The sequence below is a fragment of the Sander vitreus genome, chromosome 21 (assembly GCF_031162955.1).
Source record: "Sander vitreus isolate 19-12246 chromosome 21, sanVit1, whole genome shotgun sequence".
Classification (NCBI taxonomy): Eukaryota; Metazoa; Chordata; class Actinopteri; order Perciformes; family Percidae; genus Sander; species Sander vitreus.
The window spans coordinates 11343903-11358462 of record NC_135875.1 but is presented as its reverse complement, the minus strand read 5'-3'; the positions used below and the strand labels follow the sequence as shown (position 1 = coordinate 11358462).

At 42.3% G+C, this 14560-nt stretch overlaps 1 protein-coding gene across 22 annotated transcripts in view; it reads right to left on the bottom strand.

The window, feature by feature from the left end:
- Positions 1-14335, bottom strand: part of tcf7l2 (transcription factor 7 like 2) — an 89042-nt gene extending 74707 nt beyond the window's left edge. For all 22 annotated transcript variants that reach the window (XM_078278511.1, XM_078278510.1, XM_078278515.1 and 19 more), the window contains exons 1-3: positions 14150-14335; positions 13916-13982; positions 13616-13740 (exon numbers count right to left, since the gene is read on the bottom strand). In XM_078278511.1, the coding sequence (XP_078134637.1) occupies positions 13616-13740; positions 13916-13982; positions 14150-14335 (378 nt within the window). The remainder of the gene's footprint in view (positions 1-13615; positions 13741-13915; positions 13983-14149) is intronic.
- Positions 14336-14560: the final 225 nt, after the last annotated feature.

Sequence of the window (14560 nt, the reverse complement as noted above, 5' to 3'; positions counted from 1 at the left end):
GGCTGCTTGTTGGGGTGACATTTCTTCTCTGTAATTACCTCTTGCACCTATCGGTATAATATTAAACCACAACTTTATGTATTATGCCAAGAGTAGACAAATGTAGACATTAACTTGTCGACATAATGTACAGCTGAATTTACCAAAGCGTTAGAGGAAGAAAACTGACTTGTTGGTTCAATGGTTTGAATAACAACCAAGCCACGTCATATGAAACTACACACAGTGGTAGTGAAAAACATTTGTCCTACTGGTGACCGTAATAAGACTGGCAGCTCGCCACTAACTGGGAACAGTTGTGTTGAGAGGCACGTCTACTGATGTAAAATGATCTGTGGGAGCATATAGAAAACTTCCATGCCTTTCTTTTTTCTTTTTCTGAGTCAGGGCGAGGAATTGCACTGGCCTATATGCGGCAGCCAGCAGTTGTTCTCCCATGAGGGTGGGCAAGCATCTGGGAAGAAGCGAGCAGGCGGATCAGGAGAAGATGATGACTAGATCTGCATATTTACAGCATAGGATTTTCAGATTGCAGGACTCAAAAGTGATCCCAAAGGCGAGTGTAGTAAATGAGAAGAAAGGGTCCATGGAACTTCCCCTCGAAGGCTCCGAGGGCTTAGAGTAATGGCTCCCAGGCACATCTACAACCCCACCATCCTGAGAGGACGAGGGAGTTCCTGTTCCACTTTCCAGTTGTGACATTGCTCTGCTTGGGAGAGAAGCTTGCGCTGCTATGTAATACCACAATGTTCACATGGAAGTCAGAGACTTTAAATTATTAACAGAGAAGAGTTGAAGGCACATTTTACATGATCATTTTATTATATAAGTCAGTCTACATCCGTAATACTGTGTTGGGTTATCAAAAAGAGCTTTTGAATTAAAATGAAACTCAACCAGGCAAGACTGAATCTGAATAAAATCTTAGAAAGTTTTTTATTGCTTTACTCATTCAGAATTAGGCAACAAATGTTAGTGGAATATTGGAACACTAAAGGCCATTAAATGCCTCTTGTGGTTGTTGGAGCTCACTAGCACATGACAAGTCTTACGTCTGCAATGATGTAATCGTAGCATGTGTGCAGATCTATTGCCTTTCTCTACAAATTCCAGACATTGTGGATGTGCTAACTGCCTATTGCACGCCTTTTCAGTTTGATTATTGGTGTGCAGTGCAACTCGAGCTCCTTCAAAATGCAGCTGCTTAACAAAACAACAGATCAGCTTGACATCAAATGTGTGAACAATTTGTAATTCTTACCTGTACATTCTTTAAATACTTGAATCATAAGAACAGAATCTGTTCAGCTGTTATAATCAGTTTAAGATGAAAATGGCTTGCTTACTTTGATAGCACTTAAGCAACAGTGCTTTAAGCAAAACAAGGATCTTCACATGTCAAAGTTTATTTTGGAGCGCAATAACATCTCTTCCTATAGAAGAGCAAAGACAGGAGGAAAGTATGTATGGTATACGGAGCGGCTGCAGAAGGTGCATGCACAGGCGCATACAGCATGTTTCAGCCTTAAGCCATGGGACTGAAGTGAGGCCTTCACATTTGATCCCCCATCAGCAGGGAATTCTAGCTGATGCTGTCTCCCAATGGCCCACACTTGATTGTGGGCCTTGCAGTCTCTTCCCAGCTGCTATACGGCAGCACTGGCACCTGTCTTTGACAAGTCCCAGCATTCACACTGACTATGGTTCCCTGAAGCCGGCTGCTTGGCAGTCAGGTGACAAATGCTAACACACACTGCCTCCGACACAGACTGCAAACACGTATGTACACCAGCAAACCAAATCTACAGAACCAAGAGGCACTCAAGTGTGATCTCAACCATGTCATCGGCATCATAGTGAGAGAGGTCTTAGCCTCTCGTGTTTCTCTGTCTGATAGAAAACTGTGCCCTGATTCAGGCTGTGGCTTGGAGTTGTAAACCAAAGCTTCCCTCAACGCCTCTCACCCGCCCGGCTATGCTCTAACCACTGTTTTTGCATACCGCTCAGCTTGTGTAACCGTTGAGTGGTTTTTCTCCAGCGAGACAATAGCTGTGTAACAGACTAAGCAGAGCGAAGCCATCTAATGTCAATGTGTTGCAAGAGTTGATAAACACAAATCAGTCCACCCCATACACGAAACACAGACGAAAATAACTTGCAGTCTCACCTATGATATTTTTATTTTGTTAACATAAAAGCACTTCAAGTGCTCGGGCAAAAAGGAAACATTTGTCAGGTGACAGGTCACCGTGCTCATGGCTCTGAATACCCAAAGTAAACATCGCCTTCCACACTGTAATTATAACTCAATTTAAAACTCAGAGAGTATGAAAGTCAATCTGGGTCAGAGTAAATCGTAACACATCAACATTAACATAAAAAGTTGGGCAACATTTTTTTTTTTATTCAGCTTGCTCTTCTATGCATTATCTTTCACTCACTTCTAATTACATAGAAATTAAAATGTTTGTTAGGTTACAGGTCTGCGCTTTTGGGGCATTTAATTACTATTACTGGTCACACAGTGTGGTCACAACCGCTGCATATAAAGAAAGCAGTCAATCAACTCGCAGAATGTGCGTTTGTGTGTGTGTGTGTGTGTGTGTGTGTGTGTGTGTGTGTGTGTGTGTGTGTGGGGGGGGCTCTCAGTATGGCAAAGCATTGTGGTGCTCACTCTGCCGCCCAGTGGACCACAGCCATGTTTCTCCACCTCATTTGCAAAGCAATCCCTCTTCCCTCTCACTCAGTGCACTCAGTGCATCTTTTTGTCATTTCCATGTCCAGGCTCCATTTGTTTTGTCTGCTGAGACGGCGGAGGGGGAGGATCGGAGAGAAGTAGGGAACCAGGTCTCAAGGAGACTGCTCTGCAACTAAAGACCACCTTCATATGTAGCCCCCCTTACAAAAAAAAAAAACACATCCACCCAACCCACTGGGCCAACATACACTCACCTCTCCCCCACCAGACTAATGTGCCCTGACACTCGTACATCACCCGTAAATTGGACAAATGAATTAACCACGGCCCCTGCTTAGCTTTTACAGGCTTTAAATGGATTTTCCCCTCTCCAGGTCTGCCCAATAATTGCATTTATCCATCTTGTTGAAGCCAGGTTTACACACTTGCGAAGATCATGCCAATCCCCGGATACATTTTCCGCTCTGGTGGCAAGAGTGTGAGAGATTTGTCATCGGATCATAACAGGTAATTCAAACAACAATTAGCTTGACGACTCCGCCGTATGTCAATGTGGCTCCTTGTTGGACAGGACCTTGCCTTCACTCTCTTCAACTGTCTGTACATTTATTTTCATTGCCCTTCCCTTATGTCTCAGTGTGATAAATTGAGCCTTGTAATACTTTGTATCTATCATCCAAGCCTCCAGGTTAGGGTTAAAGCAGCAATCACCCACAGTAGGGAAGAAAGTAGTGGCCATGAGTCTTCATTGTTCACAAACACACATTTAAACAGAGAGCAGAGGCAGGGTGAAGGCAGAGCTGTGAACACCAGCATCAGTGGGGGTCATCTCCACACTTGTGAATGTTTGAACAGAAGTGCATTAGACACTGGGGGGGCCCAAAGGACAATTCAGCTATGTAAACATGCAGCAACTTCCTTCCCTCAGCTCCTCCAGGCCTGCACTGAGACAAGCCTCTGTTTAAACAGCACACACAGCATTCCTGTGCCTGGGCCTCGGCCAGCTGCTGCATCCTCACTGCAGGCCTGCCTGCCTGCCTGCCTGAGCAGAGACAGATACAGGCCTTACAACAGCAAGGGTCATCCCCAACAGACAAAGGGCTTTTATAGACATGCAAAACTGGACTCATCTACTAGAAATGCTCCAGAAGCGTGTGCTGGCTACTTAAACGCTGACTGCCAGAGTCCACGCTGGCCTCCGACGGAAGAAAGATAAGCTATTAAAAGTAAAACTAAAATCATCACGTCGCTAAAGGATCCATCCTGAACTCATAACCACTTGACGCCACCTGTAATGACGAAGCTGGAAATTTATCTTTATTGATATTTCAAATATGCAAAGTGTTGGCAGCCAATAAAGATTGAGGAGGCAGTAAAGAGGAGATAAAGAGCCTCCTGGTTCTAAAGGGCACTGTGACGTGCATCATATGACACAAAGGCCATGCCAGCCCAGTGATGCCTGTCTCTAATCTTGACTTTCATTATGACTGAAGAGGTTTCCGATTCATGGTTAATATCTAAAATGAACCTTTGGCTTACAGGGAAGTAAAATAACTTAACTAAGAATATAATGCTAACATTTTTTTTATATTATCTATGTTTATTATACAAATGACCTTTACGATTTCACTACTGCTAAAAGATATAAGATTATATATCACAAGTTTGGGAGAACACAAGGATTAAATGTTGTTTATACATAACCAAGACATCCAAAAAGCTACAGGCCAGTATCTCCTTACTGGTTTATCCAGCGAAGACAACTTTGGAATTTTGTGGTGTTCATTTTGGACATTGACAATGGTTGCTCCACTTAAATAGTTTCCAAACCAAATGTGAAATTCAATCTCTCACTCCAACAGTTTTGAAACGGGACTGCCACAGGGAAACCTGTTGGAATAAGACTTGTGACCCATCATTAGAGAAAACCAAGTATGTAAACTCGAGTACGGGAACATGTGCAACACTAATCTACATGTAATACTTAACAGAGGTCTACTAATTCAGCTGTCATTCAGGCTTGGTTTTATTATAGGAAGACTACAATCATTACTTCCTCCCTGTGTCAGTGCCTCAGCAGTGGACACCATCAGAGCTGCCAACGACGGTGCACTGCAGGTCATTATTTCAATCAAATGTCAGGGGGACTAGTACACTGCATTGTTTTCCATAACAGTGCCACATTCCCTTATGCCTTTCCGTTTGTTTGCCATTGCATTTGGTTCCTCTGTCTGTCCGTCAGTTTGTCCCTTCTGGCTGAACGGTGAAGGCCACTCATCTCACCTCAGGACAGTTGTCCAAACAAGACACTCCATTCACTCTGACCCCTGGAGGGAGGAAGCCAATTGACTATTCACTCAGCGCCGTGAGTCAATTTGTTCACTTTCGGAATTGACCCTGACCCACGGCTGACACACCGTCCTCTTACTAGACTGGAATGAATATAAGAAGGGTGGATGGAGTTTTTTGAAAGATGAAAACATGCTAAAATAATGCCCATACATATGTTTTGAGTTTCAGTGCAATGCATATTACAAGTATAGTTTAAAATATGAAGATCCATTTGGGGGGAAAAAGTGGAAAAAAAAATAATATTTGAAAGGTAATTTAAAATGTAATTAATTTTAAATATGAAGTATACAGTCGATTAACATAACTGCATACAATTGTATTGTAGTGTATTTAAATTTGCACTACCAATCATATTGCTTGATGCTGCATTTTGGAGGCAAATAAACACATTACCTGCACAATGGTTGGCAATTCAATGCTGTCGTGCGAGGCATAGGCCATGTGTGGATGTGACATGCTGTTCACATGAAATGTTATCTAGTGCTGTACACAAGTTGACAGCTGTGTCTTTACAAGAGGCGTATTATTATTGTGTGTAAATAGGTCTCTAACAGCTGGTTAAAGAGCTAACATGGGAATTTACTCTTAATCTGTTTTCCACTGGAATTGGTTCATCAACTAGGAGAAAAAAAGAATCTGTTCCACACAGCACGCCAGTGTAAAGGGGTTACATTTTATTAGCCTTGTGCATTTTCAAGTAATCTCGCCAACATTTTTTTCTCCCCAAATCCTACCATAATCCGCAGATTAGCAGATTAATTTATTTCTGCCTGCACTCTTAAAACCTCCCTCACCTTTCGCAGGCAGTTATGAATCCACCACCTTTTACGACAAACAGGCAGACGATCACCTCATTAGCAGACTCACTCCGCTTCCCAAACACACCCATAATCACACACACACTCCTTGGAGCTTATCCTGCTATAATTAAAAGTTTAATTAGTAGATCAAAAATACATTGACTGGAGTTTTATCACCTTAAACTCCTCAATTATGTGTTTAGCACACACAAAGTGCCTCCTTCCCATCTGAGCCATTTTGAACAGATTATCTGCATCCAGAAATTCCCTTGACCACATTAAGACTGGAGATACAAACTGTGTACAAAAACAAGACTGCTAAAAAAACAAAACACCACATGCATATTAAACTGTATGTAGCTGAACTAATTTTGATACTGCACATAGAGTTTGATATTATTTATGTTTAATATGTTGTAATAAAAATATTGCAGACTATAGGCGCTCAAACTACCACAAGATAAATAAGATGAGGTAACAAGATCTCATTTCCATTCTATGTTAGGATGGAATTAGATTCCAGTATTTTCTACCACTACTGTCTGATTATTCATGTACAAGAGGAAAAAGTAATAAAATAACAAAAAGTAAAAGTTTTTAAAAGCCATTAGCATGAATGAGATTATTCTTCTGTGGCACATTCCAGAGCATTCTACCACATGGCCAAGGCTGGTGTACCACAGGTGTTCAGTGCACACTGGCACGGCTAGTCATTATCTAGCCCGACATGATCATTAAGAGCTGTGATGGGGGGCGAGCGTACACACACACACACACACACACACACACACACACACACACACACACACACACACACACACACACACACACACACACACACACACACACACACACACACACACAGGAATAAAAACTCCCAGTGGAGACTCAAGCTCTCCCTATCAGTTGTTGTAAAAAAAGGGGTGAGAGGGGAAGCTCCTTTCTCAACAAAAAGCATGTCAGTGCCGGTGCACTTTGACCCTTCCAAAACACATGCCACAATCCAAACAGAAGGCCAGCATCACCAGAATTCCTCCAGCGTTACTGCGGCCTTCTCACCCAGAGCTTTTAAGGCAAATTTGTTGATGACGATGAGTGTGGGAAGCGCGGAGTGCAACATGAAGGAGGGGGTGGGTAGGGGGGTGACGGGGGCTGATTCAGATGCAGAAACCACAGACATGAACACATGCCTGTTTGTCAAGCGTGGCTGAAAACTGAAACTTGCCTGCTCCAATCTACGTTCCTCTCCGCTTAGTCCCTGCAGTTTATTTTCTTTTTAACGGGAAGATAAATGTGAAGCCTAGGGGCACTATTGTTTGGACATCTAACCAGGAACTGTCGCTGCTCTCATTGCCCTGGCATTAACAGCAATTATGCGGTCTATTCAGAAGGCTTTTGTGCGTCCGACCCCCCCGCCGTCGCCCCTCCGTCCCCCTCCACTCACACACACACACACACACACACACACACATTTCCCGCTTTTCTCTGCGCCCTCTAGCCCCCCTCCTGCCTCGTGCTTTCCCTCTCACTCCGCTACTGGGGAACTCATTTGGCTACTGGAGCACTGTGGACCCATTATGAATGAACTTAAAGAAATATGTACATTCAAGGCAAGGAAAAGACAAAGAGAAGGAAGAAAAAAAGAAATGCACATACCAGAAGTATTTCTGGAGTGATACCTAAGCTCAAACAATTCTTCACATAACATTCTGTGGGTTTCTTTTCTTCAACCACAAATGGTTAAATGCACATTTACAGCTCCACCGGACAAAATAGTTAAAAAATCAACAGTCAAACTGCCTTTCTAGAAAATGACATTTTCAATGGTTTTGTAATTATGACACTTCGTGAAAAAAATACCAATTCTATGTAGCCTAATCATCTCTTAAAACTAGCTAATCCTAACCATAAACCTTCATATCTAAAAAATGCAATCAATAGTCATTTTAACCTTATCTTTTCAGCTGGATGCTGCGCAGTAAGGCTGCCAGTAAAATCTCATCATCTATAATCTATCTTATCTTCATTTTCAATAAGTCTTTATTTGAAACAACTTCATGTAAGTTAACTCTATTGGCTGGAAAGTGAGAGGAAGCTTCATATTCCACCAACCAACAGTGTCAACAGGGATAATGGATCAGCACAGATATGCACTGTCCTTCAGGAATTCAAAAAGAGCAATGTAATTTAAAAGCACTGTCAGGTAGTTTGGTGTATATTCATGTTTAAGTATTGCAAAATGCAGATTTTTCCCTATAAAATGAGAAATGGAATGAGAAAATGGTCCAATACCAAATCAATATCTGGTTCTGTGCAGATTTCTGCACAGCTTTTGAAATCAAAAGTGAACTCACCAACAATTCTAGGAGGCGCAAAATGTGTAGTCTACCAAGGAAAAATAGTAAATAAAAATAAAGCAACATGCTCTGTATATGGATACAAATTTAACTGGTGGCTACATGCACTCTCACACACACACACACACACACACACAATAATTTAATTTCCATGTTTCAGGGAGCCCCAAGCCCTGTGGGCCAGGAGCAGAGCTAGCCTATATTTAACAGATGACAAAAGTTGCATTCCAGATGTACAGTACTATCTTTGTGTTGAGCTCTATAGAAATGCATGGGAGAAAGAAGGAGCGAGTGGGGGTTCGGCTGGGAGAGGAGGGGGGTTACACTGGGGGTTGGGGGGGGGGGGCACCAGTGCACAGCTGCTAAACTAATGCCTTTTTTTTCTTTGCTCAGGCACAGAAAAGCAGAGTGTGGTGGCTCACTGACAGAAACAAGGAAGGATACAGGAGGTGAAAATGGATTTATCCATTCTGAGAATAATTTGTTTTACCAAAAGAAAGAGAAAAAAAGATGTAGACTCTGCTATGACTTAATGAGTAACAGGCATAATCTGTTACATTGAAGTCAAAATTAGGCATCAGATTAGCTGTTATTACATTAAAAACAATGAAGTCAATGATTTAATTAAAAAAAGGTTCAGCCCCAAACCAGACTTGACTGCAGCTGAACGTTAGCTACACCCAAACCCAGCGCACACTGCCACCAGGGAATCACTACTCCCTTTGCACTAGTTAAAAATCTGATTAGAAACACACTCACAAACCAACTGATTTATATATTTTTTTTTGCCTCTGTGGTGTTTCAAGCAGAGTGACAGATCGACGAGAGCGTAAGCTCTCACACGGCACAGCCTGCCAACATCATCAGCATTAGACAATTAAGCTCCGCTAGCTGAGACAAAAAAAAAAATAAATGTCCTCAGTAAATATTAACTGCACAAATCTTTTCCATTCATTCACAAGGCACTAACAAAACCTTACTGTACTCCCTCTCCCTGTCTTTCTGAGTCCCTCCACCACCACCCCTACATCTGCAATTCATTGACTTTACAATTTACCACATGTCGAGATGGGAGAGGTCGAGCCTCCATCTGAATCACGGCACAAATATGCAAGTGATTTATTGTTTTAAAAACCCTGGGCCGATTTAGTGCAACTCCACTTTTCCTGAGCATTACTCCTATTGGCAGACCATGAACAATTACAGTTCGGACTAATTAAGCTCTGAGAATGTGCTGTGCACCGCTAATGTCTAGCAGGCCCCAATTTTAATTTAATGGTGCCAAACTTTGCTTTCCAGCCCCCCCCTTTCTCTAACTTAACTCCTCAAATCCAAAGCAGATTGTGCTTTTTATGACTGTTTATTGAGTCGAAGAAAAATAAGGACCTTTTCTTTCCCCTCTCCTCGAATAGAGGATGAGAGAAACAGCAGAGAGAGAGGAAGAGATGGAGCACAAAAAGGAGTAGAGGGAGGGAGAGAGAGAGAGCGGGACTGCTTCCGCCATACTTTGTAAACAAAAGTGATTTGCAAGACAAAAGGAGCGCAACCTTCCAACTAAATTCATAGTGCATTTTGCGGCTAGAGGCACAAAATGTGGCCACGTCGTGCCACGAAACCCCCTGCGGACACCAATTAGGCCCTATTAACATGTAAAGCCAATTTGATAAGGTGTGGGCCCTATCCCTTAAATCCGCATTAAACTATCTTTCCTCTTGTAACAGCCAAAAATCCATTTACAGCAGCCAAACACACATAATCCATATGATATACCATTGTTATGCTTATGCTGCCGCCACGTTTAGGAAAGATACCGTCTGTCTGTGTCAATTATAACAGATAAGGCCACAGCAATGTGTGCACGTGAGCACAAAGAAGGTGGTGTTGCATTCACTTCTGCATGTTCATTACAATAATCTGACCAGAAAATCCTCCATTATGTCTTCCTAGAATAAAAAAATGATAAAGAAGAAGTCAGTCTGTATAAAAGTGGATTCAATTTTGAAGAAGGTGAATCTGCGGCAACATGAGCAATGCTGGCACGACAACACAACTGAAACAAAGAGGGAAAAGGGAGAAAAGCTATTGTTGCAACCACACAAAGCCTTTCCAACGTCTTAGTAGTAGAATCGCCACGGGTTCTGGGAGCGTCTTTTTTCACTTTAAACAGAGCAGTGGATGCTTGGTGTGGCGTTTTCATCCCCCCACCCCCACCCCTACACTTTCTTGTTCTTTTGTAAACTACTCGTAATTATACGTCGAAACTCAAAACCTCTGCCAAAAGTCTCCAGGCTTGGAGAATTATGGGGGCCAGGGGTGGCGTCAAATATCTTAACATTCATAAGTCCGAAAGGCAGTAAATAAAGCCAGTGGATTTACGGGCCTGCAGCCCCGATGCAGGAGAGCTGGCCGCCCAGATCCCGCTCTCCCTCCCTGAGCCTCTGCGTCTCCAGACCTGTTGAGGTGTGATGTTAGAACCACAGCACCGCAGTTAACCTGCCGCCTTTTTTCACAAGCCCTGTGTTAGCATCGGCAGGAAACAAAAGGTAGACAGAGAGAGGAAGGGAGATAGAGAGAGCAAAGGGAACAGGAGGGAAGTGAAAGGAGATACAAAAAAAAAACCGGGGTGAACTGGGCAGGCCACTTCTCCAATATGACCTGCACCCAGTGATCCAGCAGGCCTTTGTGTGAGGCTAGGGGAGGAGGGAGACGGCAAGGAGAGGAGAGGAGGACAGGAAGGCTTTCAAAGCCCAGGCACAACGTCATGTCAAATTGCTAAATGATACTAAATAGTGAGCCTCCTTGGACTTGGTGGTAGGAAAAACAAATTCTCACTGATTATGTCTCCCACAGGTCAGACAAATTACGGTAACCGCCCCACATGCGGGAATTTTTTTTTCCTACCACTTAAGTCATGCAAAAACAAAAATCACAGAAACAAGGTAAAATGTCCAGATAGATCAGGATAAGTGCCAGCTGACGGGAAAAAACAAACAAAAATTATCCGAATTTTGCTCTGAGAAATACCTGAATTTTTGTATTTAAACCATTTATATTAAATACAGAAACACATATTTAAAAAAGGCCTAGATGTTGAAATCCACATGCTCAAAAATAATATCACAGCATCGCTCAAACCAAGAGGAGCAGAAAAAGAAAAATGAAGGGAAAAGCAGCGAGAATCAAAGCCATTCATGACAAGACAGAGAAAGTCTCATTCCAATAATTCTAGCAGTCATATTCAGTGCCTCACATGACATGTTAGGGAGCAAGACAGCTAATCAATGTCCAGGTGAATTATTTATGCCAGCTTTAAGTCTAATACATTTATATTACAGCGGCCACAGACTTCAAAGCTCTAATGGCTGGACACACAGGGCGCTGCAGACAGTGGGGGCCGAGGCTGTACAGTAGGAAGATCACCGCAAGCCGAAAACCATGTTCATCATCTACAGTCACTGTTCAGGTAGATCTGTGAATTCAGCTGTAATAAATGGTGTCTCCTAATATGCAGAAAAAAGCATCTCCTCAATACCTCAGCAGTGGCTTTAAGATTTTGTACTGACTTTACCTTGTATACAAGAAAGTGGCACAGAGAGGAAACTTAAAAACAGGTACCAAATCAAGGAGCATATATTTAAATAATAAAAAAAGATCCTTCCTTTTCTGAAAATAGTATTTCAGGGCTGGAATTAAGAGAGCAAAGGTCAACACTGTCTCGCCGTAGCATCCCCGAGCCATGCAACCCGATTTACTGCCTTTTTAACTGCTGCATAAGCACAATGAAATGAGCGCTCCTCTGACTAGTACTGGGCATAGTATAGTGATAGGCACAAAGAAAACTACAAACCTCTGAAACAAGGAAGTGCCTCAGTTCATATCAGTTGTTGTTGTGAATGTGTTTGTGTCAGTACTGATGAGAATAATGAGTGACTAATTCCACATACCAGCCGGTAGCGTTAACAAGGCTGGCGTGCTGACTAAGAGGAAAAGAATGACAAAATGTTCTCATATGTGCATATGCCGGGAATGATAAAATATTTTTTTTAACTATAAAACACACACACGTAAGCAGCAAAAATGAATTCATGTGAAACCCTGGGCGATCATGTTGAACTCAAAAGCAGAAATTGTGTCAAACACAAAAGAAGGCATTATGTGTCAGATGTGCATTTATTTTCAAGGTGTGCACAGCGCACAACAAAATTGAGGTGACAAATATCAGTTTCGTTAGCAAAAGCTGAGGTCGTGGGGGGGGGTGATGGGGTCATATTTCCTAATGCCTGGTCTTTGCCTTAACCTTGTAAAATGAGATGACAGGTCCTAAAGCACAGACTTGTAATTACAACCGTTTAAAATAGGGGGGCTAAAAAACACCCATGGTTGAGAAAATTATGCCGCCTAAGGATTGCCATTGCCCAGTGGGACTAGCGAGGTGCTGAGCAAATGAGTAAGTGTGCATAATTATAGCATGGCTGATTGTGTCTAAACAACATGAATTTATTTATAAATATGGGTTTACATGGCACGTGCTTTTTTTTTTTAAGGCAGTGGATTCATCATTAGAAGCAATGGTGGCGCACATGCAGAGCACAGTAGTGTTGCACAATCCTTTCCATTAAATAAATTACACTTTAAAAAATATATATCAATAAGTAATAATTATATTTTAATGTTTTCGAAAAAAGAAGGAAAAAAAAGCTCTCAAATTGTAATGCATGCACCTTTCACATGTCTTTATAGGTTTTGACACATGCAAATCACTTGGAAAAGCTCATTTGCATATTGATTTTATTTGTGTGCTTTTACATTGCTTTACACTGCTTGCAGCGTGTCAGAAAGCAGTGTAAAGGTCTGACTGCTCATGCAGCGTGTGATAGAAAAAAGGGCATGTTTGATGAGGCTGTGCAAACACAAGCCAATTACATTATTCAGTGGGTTAAAAACATGCACTTGTAACCTGGAATACAGGAGACCCTGCACAGTAATAATAACATAATAATAATAATAATAATAATAATAATAATAATAATAATAATAATATTATTTTATTTTCATTTCTCATGGATGTAATTTAAAAGTTGTTAAAGGAAATTTCAGGGAGCATATGAGCAGAAATGTCAAGTGCACATGACCTGCCATATAACCATTTTCATTGCAATGAGTACTAGCGCTTAGCACTGTTAGCATGCTAGCTGCTGCCCACGACAAACACACAGGCTGGGAGCTGCAGGCGGACATGCATGCCATTGTACTGTACACTACATGAGTTGCAAAACTTGGCTCTACATTTTTATCGGCTGTACTTCTGGGTGACAACACTCCGTGTCCGGCTGCCTCTGTGTCTACCCGGAGTCCGTGTGTGTACGTGAGGAGTGTGTGCACATACAGTAGTAAATAAATGAACTTACTGTGCGTGCTGTTGGAGAAAGCGATCCATTGGGAAGGTAGGGGCTTGTGAGATCGGGGATCATTATAAATGGATAGCCCGGGTACGGTGGGCTCTTGAACAGCCCTCCATCTTGCCTTTTCGCAGCTAACATGGCGGGGGGGGGGAAAGAAGAAAAGTTTTTTTTATATAAAGTGGCCTTGAAAACTTTTTTCCCACAATATGCATATGAGGAATAAAGCGGAGGAGATGCACTCCGTCAGGCACATATAATGTCATGGTGCAAAAAAATCCAAGAGTGGAACAATAAGCACAAACTCACCCTCTTCTAAACTTTCTCTTGTTTTGTCTCTGAAAGTTTCAGATCTAGGCGGAGGCCGTCTTTCCGCCTTGAAATGCAATGAAACACAGGGATTGCGTTAAAGTTAACACAACGGGCGATGAGGGCGATAGCAAACTTTATTTTCAAGTCTATCAGAATGACAACGTAAGAAATGTAGGCCCCTAACTTAACAGACCGGGGACGACCGATCCCCGTTTTTAATGTGGAACTTACCTCTGAGTCTGAGGAGCTGTTTTGATTCGTTTCCGACTCGTTTACAAGAGAAGATTTGACATCAGCTAAATCCCTTTCTGCCGAGGAGTCCGAAATTTTCTCTTCCTGCTCTCCTTCGTCTTTGAAGGAAATCATTTCATCGTTTGCACCCAGATCGTCCCCTCCACCGCCGTTGAGCTGCGGCATTTTTCCCGTGCAAAAATTTTTGGGGGGCAAAACACGAAGTTTTAAACCCTTGATCTCGGTGATCTAGAAAGTCCGAGTAAGTTTGGGGTCTGTATTGGCGTTTTCCAAAGCCCTGTCGGTTGGTACAAAACTAAAAAAGAAGGGAATCTTGGCAGAAAAAGGAAGCCGGAGAAGGAGCCGAGCCGCTCGGATTGAGTGAGTTGAAGTTGGTCGGAGTGGTTTTCA